A 16,937-nucleotide genomic window follows, 5' to 3' on the forward strand; every position below is an offset into this window, starting at 1 on the left:
GAGCTATTGAATGAATTTTTCATCGCGCTTGTTGAGGCGTATGTCACGATCAGTCACTCAAATTATTCAACGAACGCGTTTGGTAAATAGCTTGTGAGTCGTTTCGGACGTTTGTATGCCGCATATAGCTTATACAGCATTTTATACAATTAAATAATTTTCATGCATTTTGTCACCTGTCTCGAGGAGTATGAATTTGCCGCTAGAATAATGCGGGTTTGTATTACTTTGATTGGTATACGTCAACAGATTTGAACAACCATCCATTTGCGCTACTAAAAATGATTAAGTAAGTTCTCAATTCTGTTTGATACGACAAAAATATAAAAAAAAATCGTTTTATGTCTTGATAACTAAACGTTTTTATTACTATTCATAAACAATTACACACAGCACCATCATCGCTCTGTTTCGCTCTCGTGTCCCTCGCCCTCTAAAGCGGTTCCTTTGACCTTCGGTGCACGATAATCATAGCTGGCAATTTCCGGATGTTGCCGAACCAAATCATCATACACTTCCACAATACGTAAACATTCGGCCACCGACAGTTGGAACGAACGTGCCAGTGGATCAACTTCGGCCCTCTTAAACGTTAGCTCCGTCAGCTCTTCACGCACTGCTGGGGGATACAAATTGGACACACCGCGACGGCAATACTTTTGCCGCATGGAAAATATGTGTCGTATCACTTTTTCCACCGTGTCGAAGTGAACTTGCGTTAAGGGTGTTTGCAACGGAACAATCGTTACCACGCCAACGTCCACTTGCGGTTTCGGTACGAAGGCGCGTCCCGAAATCATGAAGCGCAAATCTGGCGAACTCCAGATTTGATTCATTACCGACAGGCGGCATCGCTGGTCGGACAGAATTGGTGCAACGATCCGTTCGGCAACCTCTTTCTGAAAGGTAAGCGTTAAACTGGCTCGTCCGTAGGACCAAGCGCCAGTCCGGAGGCTCATGTCTCGCAGCCAATTTATAAGCAACCGAGTGGAGATTGCAAACGGAAGGTTTCCTATCAGATGTACCGGCGTCCTATTCCTGTCGGTCCAATCGTGCCGTGGACAGTCGGGAAACGCATCCTCGATTCTGTAGTTAAGTATGTCGCCTTGTACGATATCCATTCGCATAAACGGTTGGGCCACTTCGGCCAGCATTTCCATCGTGGGCATAAAACGACGATCCTTTTCCACCACTACCAGATGCCGGGGATTTTGACGTATGATCGAACGAGTTATACCGCCCGGTCCGGGTCCTACCTCGAGCACGTAATGATCACGTATGTTACCGGCCGCGCGAATGATCTTATCCGTCAGCCGTTCGTCCATTAGAAAATTCTGTGACAGCTGCTTGATGGCACGCAGCTGGTAGAGCTTTACCAGATCGCGGATGGTTGGAAGGGGCGGTAGCCGGATACCGGACGAGGTTAAGGCTTTCGACATTTTCGTAGAAGCAGACATGGTGTGTTGAGTTCTTACCAACTAATAGGGCAAATGAAAAATATTAACGGTTGCTGCAATAAAAGGAACGTGGTTAATGTAATGTTGTAATCACTATTCATCACCTACAAATGACTTACAGGGTGAAGCAGTGCCTAACTTTACAGTGCTTTGTTTTCCACCTCTAGCTTGACTGGCTCCTCGAAATCATCCAAGAACTTCTCCTGCTTCACGGACAACATCGAGTAAAGATAAATTCCGAGCACCGTCCCACCTAAGGCGATGCCGGTGAGTTTGTTGTTGCGTCGCTGGCGCTGTAACTTCTGAACACGCTGCAGATTCTGCTGCTCGATCAGCCGCATAAAATCAACCTCCGTCTTCTTCAGCTGGCGTCCCGTGCCTTCGATCTTGAATTCACTTTTCGGACCTTCGCTGGAGGACATTTTCTGCGGATGAAGAGGGTTGCGTGCGATTGTCGTTATTTCACAACGAATAATCACAATTTTTGCTTGCACATTGAGTGGAGCAAAACGATGCTGCAATTTGCGAACTCGGAAGCTGTCAACTAGTGTGATGATATAACAAACATTGTCAACAATGTTTTCTTTTATTGGCGAGATATTCTTAACTAAATATTAAACAAATGTTGTGTTTTTACCCTTATGAAGCATTTAACTAAAGTATTTTTGCTTCCGACATACTTTTCAAACTAAAACAATCATGCGTGTCATCCACGCGATCTTGTATTGATATCGGATGTACACAGTGCGCTCCGAAACGTAACTTGGGCAGAGCGCCGGAATGCACATGTTTTCCTGTAAATAACATATACTGTTGGGAGAATTTATGCAATTAATTGTATCATAACGAATGTTATTTTTCGATAATAGAATTATGTGAGCTGTAATAATTTTTATAATAATGGAAAGTTATCGTACGTTGATAACTTTTGTCAGTGACTGTTCATACAACAAAGAGAATTAACGATTGAACGCACACTAATACACGCTACGCTCTCGTATTGGCTACAGCTGATTTTGTTTTGTTTTTCCATTCGTTGCAGCAGAAATAAACCTATGCTCAGAAATGTAATCCAATCCGATCGCAAATAGCATTTCTCATCGTAAATCTCGATTCAAAAAGGGTAAGTAATGCGTATCGAAGAATAAATAGTGAAAAACATGATTTTACCGATTGCAGAATCAAACGATTTTACACATTTCCTGGTTTTTTGCAAGGTAGTAGTGTTGGTGAGCAGGAACAACAACTCACCTGAAGCGTTCTCCCAATCGAGATTGCATCAGTAAACTCTCTGGAAACCTCTCTCGAAAAATGTTGCTAACATAATTCAAATTGTGTAATTACTAAATTCAATCGAAAATTAACACTATGTGTTCTCATCGTAGATTGGAAATTTTTTGTTGTAGGTAAAACACATCGCGAACAAAAAGATTGTGATTGGAATTGATTGCTACTTCTTGAAGCACATTTTTCGATTCGATTGCGTTGTCGGTTAGATGAAGAAAACAGATGCGCGAGTGAGAGAAACAATCTGACTAGAGCTAGACAAGGAAAAAGAGCAAAACAAGAGCGCGAGCGCGGAACAAACAAAAATTGCTCAGAAAACAGCAACAGCTCCAAACGCACACTGAAAACGTAGCTCCTGCATATCGTGTTGTACTGTGGAAGTGAATGTCCGCGAAACCTCAACAATTAGCGTTTCGGTAGGTTTAATCCATTTCCAAAGTGTTCTATTGCATCTTTGGAAAAGTTAACCGAATGGTGTTACGCCATTCCCTTCTACGCTGAAGTGTGATCAAATGGAGAATTGCTTTTTATTGCTTGTGACTGGAGTGTTTAAGCATCGCAATTTTCTTACGCTTTTTTGCTCCTCTTCGTGCCGTGTCGTACAACACCCCACTACTCAAGAAGATTAAACAGTGCGAAGAGTAAACAGCAGCAACAACAAAAAGCATATCATCCAAACCGATCGAAACGGCGACGCAAATCGACTTTCCACGAGTAAAATAGAAGTAAAGTTTTTTTTGCTATACTACGTCGCCATTAAGTGTCCTGTAGTGACGGAAAGGGCAGTCGCGCGATGTGTATTTACCATGCGAAAGTTTTGTAGGTAGTTTAACTGTAGCGTATTATATTAAAGTTCAGTTTATTTTGATTACGAGTGTACTAAGTATAGTTAATTGTGAAATTAATATCCATTTACTAAAAAAATCTGCACAAAGGGTAGTACAATCCAGTTAATCGAATGCAATATGCTGTGGAAAAATCATAACAAAGAGCTCACGAAACAACACCGTTGCGTATGACAGATATTGGCACACGCACATGTGTCAGTGTGTGTGTGCGTCTGGGCGCGTTTTTCCTCAAAACAGTGTGCACGTGCATTATGCATGGAGCAGTAAAGGTTTCAACTTAACGGTAAGGGCATCTCTCCTCTTGCATATTCTGAAACATTCTGTTCCGTGCCGTTCTCTTCAAAGTACGCGTGCACTTTGAAATGCTTCTCAAAGAAGAAAAAAAAATGCATTTGTTGAACGAGCAGAAGGTGCAATTTCCTCTCTCGTCACGCCAAGAATAGAACGGAACGTGGTGCTGGTGCAAAGATTCTTACCGAGAAGCAACCAACGATGCGATTTAATGTAGATGAAAGATAAACGAAGGGAACGAAGGGAGAGCAGCAGTGAAGGAAAACTGTGATTCGACGGAGTTTTGTGACTCCAATTTTACGTCGTTACCTCCAGGTTACGTAAAAAAGTGCATCGGAGTAAAGGTAAACGACATTCTTAGAAAGATTCGAAAGAAAGAGAGAAGACGAGACGAAGACCTAAATCCAAAGGGGATTAATGAAGGAACCGAGGGCTGGATAGATGAAAATTCAAAAATAGTACAATGAATGTCATTGACTGACATTTGAACGGTTCCCTGTTTTCGCATAGAAACTCTAGTCGGAAAACTAAGAACGTGACGCTTTTCTTTTTTCTGACGTGTTTTCTTCTCCTTTTATCGTATTTCTGTTCGATTTATTATTTTGTTTCGTCTTCATTGCTACTATTCTTAATAGATTGATCCTTGCTTGATGCTGTTGCTGCTGCAGAAGGAACGATGAAAGTCCATAAACTTACTGCATTCTAAAGAGAAGGATCGAGTTTGAGTCGCACTGTGTGTTACGTTGAGCACAAAGCTACCATTCGTCGGACACACCAAACATAACAAGGAAAAGGTTCGACATTCAAACATCGAGGTCACATCGCGGCATACAAGACACAAAACACGCGAAAAGCGAAAGCTAATCTCCTGCCGTGGATGAGGGGGTTTGTGAGTTTTTTTTTTGTTGTTGACGAACCGCTTTTCCGCCCGCTGTCTGCCGTGGTCGTACCCCACCGGTCAGAAGGAAGTGATTATCCCGAGTGAAACCGTTGCAAATTACCAGATTTCCAGAGAAAAAGAAGCTGCAAACCGCACCGACCAGTGTGCAGTGTGAGTGAGTGAGATGGTGGATTGCATCGGCGTTGCATAGAGAAAGTAAATTTGCAGCATCATTAAAAGAGGCGTCTGTGTGTGTTTGTGTCTGTGTCAGAGCAAGTGGAAAAACATTTAATGCCATCATCGCAACACGATTCGCGTTTGTCTTCTGCGAAGATATTTCCGCATGATTTGTTAAATACAGGACGTCACAGGAATACGTCTATTGCACAGAAGCAGGCTGTGAAAATTGAAAATATTTCGTGTTGAATAGGTCGAACCAAACGCTGCTAGAACGTACGCATTATAGTAGGCGCATCTTGTGCATTTTTATAAGGAACGGCATTTCATTTCCACTTCACTTTGTGCCGTGACTTTACTACGACCTAAAAGGTGTTGTTAGTGCGTGGAGTACGGTTTTTACTGTGAGAAACGTTTAGAAAACATCAATCACGATGCCCTTCATCTCGAAAGATTGGCGCTCGCCTGGAGATTCCTGGGTGAAGACTGACGAAGGCTGGGAAAAGCTAAAGGTGCTCGAGTGTGTCAAGCGGAAAAGGTAAGTAAACCCTTAGAATCTAAATGATCTAAAGTGCCCGACGGCCATCGGCATGTTACATAACAATTTAACTCTTGTTTTTAGAAGCCTATACTGAGGGCATACGTTGTGCAAGCTGATGTTCTGCCTCCTTTTGTAGTATAGTTGCAGTAGTAAACGATTTTTTATGGGAAATAATAAAGTCATCTAAATGACACTTGCGGTAATACTTGGCACACACGTCCACAGTCAACCACCAGGAATCCAGTCAAGCTTAGCCGACGCGCTTGCTCTCATAATTAGTAGTGTGGCGGGTCGTAATCCAATTAAATTTAATGACTCATCCAGTGGGTAGGTGGAAGCGAAAAGAACAACAAAATTCAACTATTGCTAAAAGCGTGCCTAACTGTTTGATATTGCCCCCCGGTAATACACAGCAATAGAAGCGTCACCTGTTGACGTCGGTTATGCCAAGACTGTACAATTGTTTGCGTGACTAAGGTTCTCTTTTATCTACACAAAATATCGATAATGATTTATTAATTTATTTTTGCGCTTTTTTATGTATGTGTTTCCTTTATCGAAAATGATCAGATAGAAATGTTTTCGTCGTTGTTTGATAAAAAGGGTAGCTGGCCGCCCTTTCGTTGATAACATGACAATTTATTGTTTTATTTTCTATTGTTAGCACCTTTCCCTTACTGCAAAGAGATAGACTAAAAGACTACCGATTTATCAAACACTACCAAACAAAGAGGAGATATTTAGTAAAGATAAATTTAACATTTGATAAATCAATCAACAAATGGATCCGGTAGCACTAAATTGTATTTGTTTTTGAAAGTAGCTCTTCATAACGTTCTGGTCAATATTTATCAACTTATTAAACATGAATTCATGTACAGTATTTTTTTATATAAATCATGAAATATTGTTGAGAACTGTGCGCATTGTTCCATGGCGTTTTGTCATATTTTTCCCTTGGCCTGTGCTGTGTTAGTATTTACACTGTACACATGCGTAACGACTACAATAAAAAAGAAACAATGTTGGAAGCATTGTTGGCAACGGTCAGCTGAGTTTAATGAACGTTCTATGCTCGCCGTTTTGCTCAAGAGCTATGCTCGCGATTCTCCTACATGAGCGTGTCGCTGAAAAAGAAAAAAAAGTTACCAAAAGATGAGTCAGAAGCCGAGAGAGATAGAGAGAGATACAAAGAGAGTAAGAGATGTTGAATGCAAACACAAGTCAGCTGCAAAAGTAAACAAACAGTACAATGATCCAGAGAGAATGATGCGAGACAACGCGAGCTCTTCCAATCGATTTATGTATACAAGGGCCCACACTGGCATTCCCGCAGGCGAGTCGAGTCGTTTGTCTGATGTTTTCTTGGGTTTACGAGAAAGTTGGTGTATTAAAAGTTGTATGAGAACACATGACAATATGATATTAAAAGGTTCGCTTAGAAGAATTTTTTCAAACATATCTCAAAGCACTAATTGCGTCATCTCGGTCTGTACCTACCAGATCTTCTAAGTCGATGGTGGCTGATATACGAATACTTCACGGAATTATAGATTAGGTGGTATTCTCATAACGTTTTAAAGAGGGTCATTACGTCAATGTTTAATCTAAGCATTGCGATGTAAATGGTCTCAATGGTTCGATCGTTTGTCAGATCATCTATCGAAAAGTATATTACCAAAATAAATAAAGAAACAGATATTACACATGAGTATTATCATATTTCCGTATATAACTTTTACACACACCTAGTATTAGATTTGCCCACTAAAGAGGTTTTGTTTTCTTATGCCAATCACCACAATCGTTGGCATGTTTAATATTACTTGTTGCTGTTTTTACCTTTTTGGATATTATGATCTTCTCACACCCACGCACTTTGTTGCCTTTTCTTCTCATTCACGTTCGGTTCATCACTTTCAGTGGATGTGTCATCTTTTTAAATGGCCTCTCTTCGATTTCATGGCGATAATTGTGATGACACCGTTAAGTAAACAACCGTCTGCAACAATAGTTAAGAAGATCTTCTGTATAATCAGCAGAGGCGTGTACAGGAATCAAAAGTTTGTTTAATGGTTGTTTTTACTTTTACTATGGCGAGGATCAAAAGTATATCAGATCAGCTGGTTGATGCAACAAACATCTCTTGTGAGTTTTCCTCTATTGACTCCATCGGTAGTCTTCTTACTAATGGATAATACAGTAATATCTAAAGATTAATGGATTAGTAAAATGATCGTAAATGATTCGTTTATTTCTCCATTAAAACTGTTGAATAGTAACGTCTTTATTTTATTTTATTTATTTGTGTAAGCGTGCATAGAAATAGATCTGATTTTTTATGTGCTGTTCCTTACAAGGGATTAGTAATATTGTTCCTCGGAGTCGGAAGCTTAGCGTTTTACTGTTCGCACAATTATTAACGCCACGGTCCATCGCCATCAGCAGGATAATCGCATCGTTCCAAATCCGCATACCAGCGCAGTTGTATTTGTCGATCATAATAGTAAAACCCCGGACATTCGTACACCGACAACGTTCCATCGGTGTTACAGGCGAGCAGTATACGATCAGAACATTGGGCAGTAGGATCTAGCTCCTGTGGAAGTAGAAAGTTTCGCCGACAGTGCTGACAGTGATGGTGAGTCGCTTGATCGTACAGGTTTTGCGATGGATGGTAGCGCTGTCGCTGGTAGTGATTAAAATCTGTCGTCAGCATACAGATCTTTCTCTCATCATCCCAATAGTGCAGGTTGGGACACTTGAGCAGGATCGCCTGTCCATAGACGCAGCGGTAGTACATGTCGCGCTGTGTTTCGTGTGCGAACGCAATGTGGAAACCCAAATCATATCTGGGACACATAAAGTCAGGCGTGTCCGGTACGAAACACCACTGCGGAAGAATGACGGGAACGGCCGGTATCAGCACGTGATGTCGCGTTAGACAGAACGGATCTACCTCATAGTAATAAGGATCTTCAACGATCTGACCCTCGGGACGATGCTCGACAGTTCGCTGTTGCTCATCTTTGGCTGTCTTTGTGTCTGGATTTTTAGAGGAAAACGGACATTTAGCCGATGGTGGTGTCGGTTCACGACTTTCCGAAATGAAGTATGGTTTGAAGGTGGTAGTTGTAAAGTAGGAATCTTTCGAGTTTTCTTCCACTGGCAGGCTGCCTTGTTCTGTTTCTTCATCTTCTTCCACAAAAGTAATGTCATCAGCTAAAACTTCAACACTCTCATTGGGAGGATCTTGCTGAACAGGTTCTCCTAACTCGTCGTCATCTTCATTGTCTTCGATAGGTGTATCTTCTTGAGGCATCTGAGGAGCTGTTTCTTCGTCTACTTCCACAAAAGTAATGTCATCAGCTAAAACTTCAACACTCTCATTGGGAGGATCTTGCTGAACAGGTTCTCCTAACTCGTCGTCATCTTCATTGTCTTCGGTAGGTGTATCTTCTTGAGGTACCTGAGTAGCTGTAGATACTGACGTTACTGCTTGATTTATCACAATTTTCAATACATCTCCCATAGGCACTATATACGTTTTATTCACGATTTGCCCATTCGCTGTGAATTCTTTTAAATGTGTCATATCTCCCTGTGATGATTGGGTGCTATAGTTATCTTGTTGGGTGGACATCTGTAGAGTTTGTGTTTCACTAGATGGTAGAGGCTTATCTTCACCAACTTCACTTAGTTGCGGTTCTGTGCCTGGAATGGACAACGGTGTAGGTTCATCCATAGAGGACCCTACATTAACTGGTCGAGAATCATTGCCAGTATTTTGCAGGTTTGACATGTTTTTCTGATCAATTGGTGTATATTGCGGTAAAGATTCAGTCGTTTCACTGACATTAGGGATGTTATTAAGAGTGGTTTGATTATTCGAGTTTTCACAAGAAGGAGCGTCACATTCTTCAACACTTCCACTTGAGTCAGACAATGAAGTTGTAGTATTGGAATTTCCTTCATCTATTGTTTCTTCGGATGGTTTTTTATCTGACGCTTGGTTTTCCCCTGTATCGTATTCATTAATACTTTCGCCTTCAGGATTATCAAGGCTTATATCATCGGCCAACAGGTGTACTTCCTGAAATCCGCCCGACGACTCGGAATTCTGTGGAGCACTGTCATTTTCTGATGTTCTGTTGGACACATTGTGGTTATCCGTAGCAACTTCCGTACCATTGCTGTTTGTTTGCTGTTGTACGTATGGGTTGTTTTCATTCCCAAAGGTATTGTTGGATGAATCAATACTAGGCATATTGGGATCCTGCAAAGGTTCTGCATCACACTCGCTAGCTTTTCTTTTCTGATCTGTTTCATTAAAATTACTTGCGTAGACAGTTGGCGTGTTAGTTATATTATCAATATCAGGAGATCCACTTTCGCTGCTCGTGTTAGCGGATGGAGTCGTTTCATTCGGTTGCATTGAAATATCACCAGCAGGTAACTTTGCCATAGCATCTTCCGAAAAAATGGGTTTACTAGTGTCTTGTTCGTTTCGCTCCACTATATCATCAGCTATTAACGGTGTCTCCGATTCTTTCATATCGTTTAAGCTTAGATTTGTTGTATTGTCTAAATACATTCCTGCTACAACGGACGTTCCGTTCTTTTCCACATCGTAATCGTTCTTCATTGTACTAGATGTTTCCGAAAGGTTTTCAAAATAGTCGGGGTCATCATCCAGTACGTCTGCCTCACCTATTTTCATACCAGCTCGTGTTAAATCATCTGGTAGCGATGTTACAACCTCATTTTCAGGATTGCCCTCACCCGTGGCAGACGATTGTGTTTCCGTTTCGTACGCCTTGGATGTTTCTTTTTCTGCAATTACCGAACGACCGTCGGTATCAACGTCACTTACATCCATTTCTTCTCTAGAATCCGTCATATTCATCTTCGATGATGAAACAAATTTGTCGGACACTTGGGCATCATCGCTTTGAATATGATATGGAGTTGATGGTTGCTCAGTACTAGTTGAATTATTCCGTTCAGAGTTAGTATCATCGTCCTTCATGGGCACAGCAGGATTCGTAGAAATTTCCCCAACGTTCGGACGTTGCGTTGTTGGTGGTTCGTTGGCCACTTGTTCTGAACGTTCTACAGATACAATAATAGTTGCAATTGACACGCCACTGGTAGTCACTTGTGGGTTTCCATTCTGAACGTAACCGTCACTGTATTCACTCACGAAAGACGTCGAGTTGTTCGGCATGGTGGTCGAATCCGATGTGCTCAGCGTTATAGACTCCGAAGTGGATGTGTCTTCGCTCATCGCCATCGTTGTCACATTCGTAGCACTACAATGCTGCAGCACATGCAGCATAATAATCACTACACCGGCTGTGTTACACTTCGTCATGTTTTTGTTATTCGTCACAAATTAACTTTCTTGCGGTAGCACTTTCTTGCCGTCACCTGCCGTCACCGGCGTGTGGTTTGGGGTGTATGGCAAGAACCTTGCAATGGTCAGGCGCTTTATAACCTTGCAGATCACCCACATGTCCATCATTCTACGTGATTCTGGGGATAAATTCTCGGGCAATTCAATCAATAGTGGAAGAACCTGTGTGGAAAGCATTTCTATGTGATAATAGTGAAACGGTTAGATAAGACCAGGTTAGTTCAGGCATGTTCATCTGCTGGTATGTGATTGTAGGTGAACTGGTTGTAAACCATTCGTGTTACGATGTACATATGCTAACAAAGTACTAAACTGACCACACAAGATGAAATGGAGTGGATTATTGAAGTAAACGTGGAACTGTCAAGTTATTTACAGAATTCCAAACATAATTATTTTAGCTCTTAAGTGCAAACTTTCACTAAACTTACTGACGCACCCTGGCCGCATGACATTCTTTGGGAAGTATAGGATTGATGACGGCTATGTCTTGTTGGCAACGTGCGCGATATCGGTAAGGTAACCGTTACATGATTCTTAGAAGGTAGCATGCTGTGCCCGGAAATGGGTCAAACACAAGTAGGTCAAACTATTTTTTCTATATTTTCTTTTGGAGGTCAGATTGAATCATAACCTCCGCAAGCATTTGGCACTTGCAAAGCATCACCCGGCAACTTCAGAAAAAAAAGATCTTCATTTGTGTGTGATACTACATAAATTGTGGTACAGCATAATGTACAATGCCTATTAAATGGTGCTTCTGCTCTTATTCCACCCCTCTCCTATTGTTGCGTTTGATACGCTTTTACTTTTATTCGAAATGATCGACACTATGTTCAATTCGAGCGGCGCTTAAACGTTACGCCCGCCATAAGCTACAAGCTTCAGCAGCAAAAAGGCTTTATAAACAAACAAATCGCAACAAAAAAACCTAGCGGGAAAACAAATTACCCTCACATCCGAGTGAAGTTTGTCTGTTGTTACTTTCTTTCGGGGCGGACTTAATTGCTCTCGCCGTTGATTTCACTTTCCACCACAAGACGTGACATCATAGAGATGGATTCAGCGGTAGTTGTCGCTTTGTAGTTGCTCCTCCAGCGTTAATGTTGTGAAGGAAGTGCGGACACTGATGATGATGAGGATTGTAGTACGAGCGAGGTTTTACAAGAAAATAGGAAGGTAACACAAGATTGTTGCAATCTAAATGATCGTAGATCTACAATTTCAGGTCTTCATATGCATGTACAGCAGCCTTAACATGGGTCATCTCTTGTAAGTAAGATAATCATAATAAAGAGGTGTTTTTCATCTTCTGTCATCATTTTCTCGGATAGTTTGCTACAACAAAATTATCAATGTTAGGATTTTCCCTCTCTAAATTTAAACTTTGTTTTTCCAGCTTAAAAGAAATACTAAAAATCATTGTATGCTTTTTTTTATTCAAAATGTTGTTATTTATAACCTATAAAATATAAAGAAGCTATAAGGAGATTATAATGAAATTTTATTTCATATTGGTTTCACGTTGATTGAACAACACCCAAAATCCAGCTTGTGAAGAATACTAAAGCGGGTTAAGTAAAAAAAAACCAGAGTAAAAGATCAGCAGAAGCAACACGGTGATTGAATTTCCATTTCAATATAACCAATCACTGAAGGTGCAAATTACACCGATGGTTCCCCTACCAAGTCGAATCGTATGAACGACCTGAAGAAATATTTTCCTTCCTTCAAGCGTTTTGCATACCGATTTTCCTTTCTTTCAAATCGATGATGCAAACCGTTGCTGAACGGAACGTACGAATGGGAACGATGGATACAAGAAGGTTTTAGAGTATTCGTGCATATCCGTCAAACCGTGATAACCGTAGCATGCTCAGTAAAGAGATGTTAGACACACGTCCGTAAATACACAAGCGAACTGTTGCATCTAAGCGTGGCTGACCGGCAGACAAGCGTGTAAAATCGATGGATGCGCCTCCGTTACGCATCGACAATATCGATGAAACGTTCCGCGCACCACACACCGGCTTCTGTGGCAACTAATGGTTTCTGGAGTTTTCGCACTACATCAACAATACGTTGACCACTGTGCTTCAAATGCTTTATTGTAGAGTTAATTGATGCGCTTGGTACAATGATGTACATCAACAGCAGAGTATGAATTGTAGGTCTGATGGCCTTTTCTGATGCAACTTTATGTACTTTGTAATTGATGTAGTAAATATTAAATAGTTTTCTGTTTTTTTTTTCGTTTCAGGTGTATTTCGGAATGCAGTAGTACTAGTGACACTGAACAGGATAATGAGAATGGGTATGTTAATGTTTGTCAGGCAAATGGTTCTTGTTGAACAATTTCAATAATGACGTTTTCAATTTTCAATGGTTTCCTTTTAGTGACAACGAAGTAGTACCACCACACTGTCACATCACACTGAAGTGTACACGCGAGATTGCCGGTTTCAATGGGCTCGGTGAGGCGGTTCGGCGGTTGGATTTTCGCAGCTCCGTACGCGATGGTCGCCGGTTTAACTATGTGTGTGCCCTGCTGCGTTTGCTCGTTTCCGGCAAAGGAATCACCAGTCTTCCGGGCGGTGCCCAACGGCTTTTGCTCCAGATGCTGGAGGAAGTGGCCACGTACGTGAGCGACTCGCAGCAGAACATCAATGTGTTGCGAGGTTTGGTACAGCAGCTGCGTGCGCTGCTCAATCAAGAGAATCAAAAGTGCTGGGGCAAACCGCTCGGCAGCCAAACTTTGTGGGCTGAACATGTGCAAACAATCCAGCGCATACAGGATATAGCTAGTCAGATTGAAATTAAGGAGGTATGACGAATGGTTCACCATACAATCTGCCGAATTGTTTGATCTAATGCTTTACTGTTACTCCTTCCAGCCCGGTCCAAACATTCGTCCAAAACTACACGACCTGCCCGAGGAGTGTGTACGTGAAATCATACTCCGAATCACCGACTACAAGGACCTGGAAGCTTCTGCATCCGCTTGGTCGCTAATGGCGGCCCTTATCTCCGAACAGCGTGTCTGGCGCGAGCTATCACACTGTCAATTTACCAAGCAGCAAATCGATGTGATATTAGAGAAGATGTGTCTGCAGGATACGAAGGAGCGACACCGCAACTGGCAGGCGATCTATCACGCCTTGAGAAAGTAAGTGTTTGTGTGGTACTGTGTTACGGATGATTTCAGGGCTTACATTAGTGGCTGATATTTTGATTTTCCGTTTTCCTTTCACCAGAATGTACGGAGTACGTGAGGAGTTACAGTATGCGGAAATTTTAGCATTCTGTCGGCTGTGTCGGTGCCTGTTCTGGCCTTCCGCTGGGCATCCGTGTATCGTTGACCAATGTCCCGACTTTCGGCAACGTGTCCAGGAAGCAGGCAATAGTAATAACAACGAAACGCAACCCGTACCGCCGGCAAAGTTTCTGCAGTACTTTTCACTGTAAGAGCGCAATATGTGCAATGGCCAATTTTCCTTCTGCAAAATTTGAAGTTTGTTGCTCTGCTCTACGGAGATGAAAGTAAGAGAAGCGAATAGTTGAAAGGTATCTGCAGTAAATGGTATTAGTTCACATTTTAGGCAGCTGTGTAACATTGCTGGCAATGATCAAGGGCAGGAGTTGACAAACATTACTTCTGAGAAGATGAGAAAAAACACACACACACAATCTTCACTCAACTATATTTATATTTTTCTATCTAAAAACCGAACAAACAAGATAAACTCTACGTAATTTGTGTGTTCACAAGGAGATTAGCGATGAAGTAGCGGCAAATGAAAAAGTTTGCTAGCAATAAATGGTGCAAAAGGATTCTAGCGTATCAATGATTGTACTATCTTTCAATCATTTAAACGAAAAGGAATAGAACTGAGAGCCAATAGATGTGTTAAAAAGCCGAACACGACCGACTCGCTGCTAGGGCACTGTTATAAGGAAGAGATGTGAAAACGATCTATATATTCATAAACAAAGCAAAACAGAGAAATATTTTGGAAAAAAAAGCGCTGATACGTTTTACCGAACATCAACTATTTTCAATCAAACCCATATTTAACCCGTTAAATGCGATGATAAAGCGCGTTATTGAAAGTGCTACTATTTACATATTGCCGGCATCTATTTACGATCGTTCAGCTGCAGCTTTCACTACTGCAGACTGGGTTCTGCTGAAAGAGCGGTCCAAAACAATACGCAAGTCCACCGTTATACCGTGGACCTGGACCTAATGCAAGATTGTTGGATATACGAGCTGAAGTTCGTGACGGTTTAAGTTGATTTACTTCCACCAGGTCGCACGCAAATAGGAACGAGAAAATGGTAGCACGACTCGGACAATACGGTTCGTACAGGAAATTTGAGCTCATTTTTCACATATTTTCGTACCGATATCTATTCTACGATAAGCTCTAGCGTTTTCAATAGCAAGTTACACTTTAACTATAACTATACAGCAACGTGATTCAATTTATTGCAATTTCTTAAAGTGTTTTTAAACAAAACAATAACTGTATTGCATGATGTTTTCTCTATCTGATTGTGATAAGCGTAGCGTTCGGTTGTTCAATCTGTGTTCCAATGGGTCAATCCATTTTCGTACGTAATGATCTTTATTCGATGATATTCACAGCAATGCAATGCAGGAGTAGGAGAAAGGACGATCGAAAAGAGAATGTTTGTAATAGAATGTTAGTATATACTAGCTTTAGATGAGGTATGCGAACGAGTAACTGTAAGTTTAACAACTTTGAAGGAGTTGAAATCGTGTAGAAATTATGTGATAAAGCGTGCGATAGAAGCAATGCGTTTGCCGAGGTTAAAATGCATTGGATTGAAATGGATCAGGTGATGAAAAAGTGACAAAAGAGAGGGCTTCATTTAAGCATTGCAGTATATTCAATTCTACGTATAAACGGACCATTTAACAATCGCTTTTTGGATGTTTTTAAGAACTTCGAACGATTAGCTTTCGTACACGACCTCGACCTCGTTTTAGCTACTCAAAAAAGTCAAAAGGATTCGTTAGCCAATTGAGTGACTTACGTCAAATGATGGACTTATAAATATTTGTCCTCATTATGGTTAGTTATATTTCCTTCCCACGTTTCAGTACACTTTGGATAACGATGCGGTAACATCACCTTCAAGAGTGTTGTCGTATGGTAGAAACAGACTCATCCTTTCATATACAGCGGTAATAGATGATTTCATTTTAATAATAGTCGATTATTTGAATGTCAATGGTTCATAGGCAAACCTGTTTCATCTTCTATAGTTCCGTGAAAGATGTTAACCAGTTGTAAGCCTTTACTCAATTACGGTTTCGTTGTCCGTGTTAATTATACATAATGTTGGAATTATAGATTCCGTTCATTTCACGTTTAATCCACGTACTCTATAAACGCTTAGAAAAATTCGTCAATATTTCCAAATGAAATAAAGAGAAATACAAAAACACATCTCCGTTAACCGGCACCGCGACGAATTGAGTGGTAGAAATAAGCTTGAAGAATCGGGCAGCGACGAAACCTCGTTCGCAGCAGCAGATGTAGAACGTACTCTAATCAAACAATGAAAACAAAATATCACTACAGACAAGTGGACATTTTAAGTAAACTTAACTACGATATTACAATTGTATTATTTATTTTACTAACCTCCGAAACATACCTGAGGATATTCTAAAAAGAATTCCTAAGGATTTCGTATTCCACTAGCGAATCCAAATTGCATACTGTCAGGCGTTTTCGATGCATTTTATCAAATTATGTAAATGATCTAAAATAAATATTTCTACAGTTCTTTTCCGTTTACAAAAGAAGTAAATGATTTGTTGTGCTTTGAAAATGTGCTTTTACATTGTTGGTTTTTGTACATACATTAAAAAACCCATACAAATTTTGACCTAAAATACACACTTCGCATGCATCAGTGGTGTCAAACTTTTCATTTTTTGAAATTGTTTATGAATAAAAGTTATACACTTTCAGCTTTGATCAAATATTTGCATGAAAAATTCATC

The 16,937-nt window shown here is 40.8% G+C and overlaps 3 protein-coding genes across 9 annotated transcripts; 1 reads left to right on the forward strand and 2 right to left on the reverse strand.

Moving 5' to 3' along the window:
• Nucleotides 1–337: 337 nt before the first annotated feature.
• Nucleotides 338–1,457, reverse strand: LOC125770229 (dimethyladenosine transferase 1, mitochondrial). Its single transcript, XM_049439626.1, has one exon. It carries the CDS (start codon nt 1,455–1,457, stop codon nt 399–401), a length of 1,059 nt encoding a protein of 352 aa, XP_049295583.1. The 3' UTR covers nt 338–398.
• A 140-nt stretch (nt 1,458–1,597) lies between these two features.
• LOC125770291 (cytochrome c oxidase assembly factor 3, mitochondrial) lies at nt 1,598–2,018 on the reverse strand. Its single transcript, XM_049439700.1, has one exon. The coding sequence runs from the start codon at nt 1,877–1,879 to the stop codon at nt 1,598–1,600; it is 282 nt and encodes a 93-aa protein (XP_049295657.1). The 5' UTR covers nt 1,880–2,018.
• Nucleotides 2,019–2,468: 450 nt separating this feature from the next.
• LOC125770228 (F-box only protein 25) lies at nt 2,469–16,550 on the forward strand. 7 transcript variants are annotated; one of them, XM_049439620.1, is made up of 7 exons: nt 2,901–3,160; nt 3,366–3,875; nt 4,519–5,478; nt 13,158–13,211; nt 13,295–13,721; nt 13,792–14,063; nt 14,152–16,550. In XM_049439620.1, the coding sequence occupies exons 3-7, from the start codon at nt 5,375–5,377 to the stop codon at nt 14,360–14,362; spliced, it is 1,068 nt and encodes a 355-aa protein (XP_049295577.1). In that variant the 5' UTR covers nt 2,901–3,160; nt 3,366–3,875; nt 4,519–5,374; the 3' UTR covers nt 14,363–16,550. The 7 variants fall into 7 exon arrangements, with proteins under 7 accessions (XP_049295581.1, XP_049295577.1, XP_049295576.1 ...); XM_049439624.1 differs by lacking the exons at nt 2,901–3,160; nt 3,366–3,875 and adding an exon at nt 2,469–2,580; XM_049439619.1 differs by lacking the exon at nt 3,366–3,875.
• Nucleotides 16,551–16,937: the final 387 nt, after the last annotated feature.

Source organism: Anopheles funestus, chromosome 3RL (genome assembly GCF_943734845.2).
Source record: "Anopheles funestus chromosome 3RL, idAnoFuneDA-416_04, whole genome shotgun sequence".
Taxonomy (NCBI): domain Eukaryota; kingdom Metazoa; phylum Arthropoda; class Insecta; order Diptera; family Culicidae; genus Anopheles; species Anopheles funestus.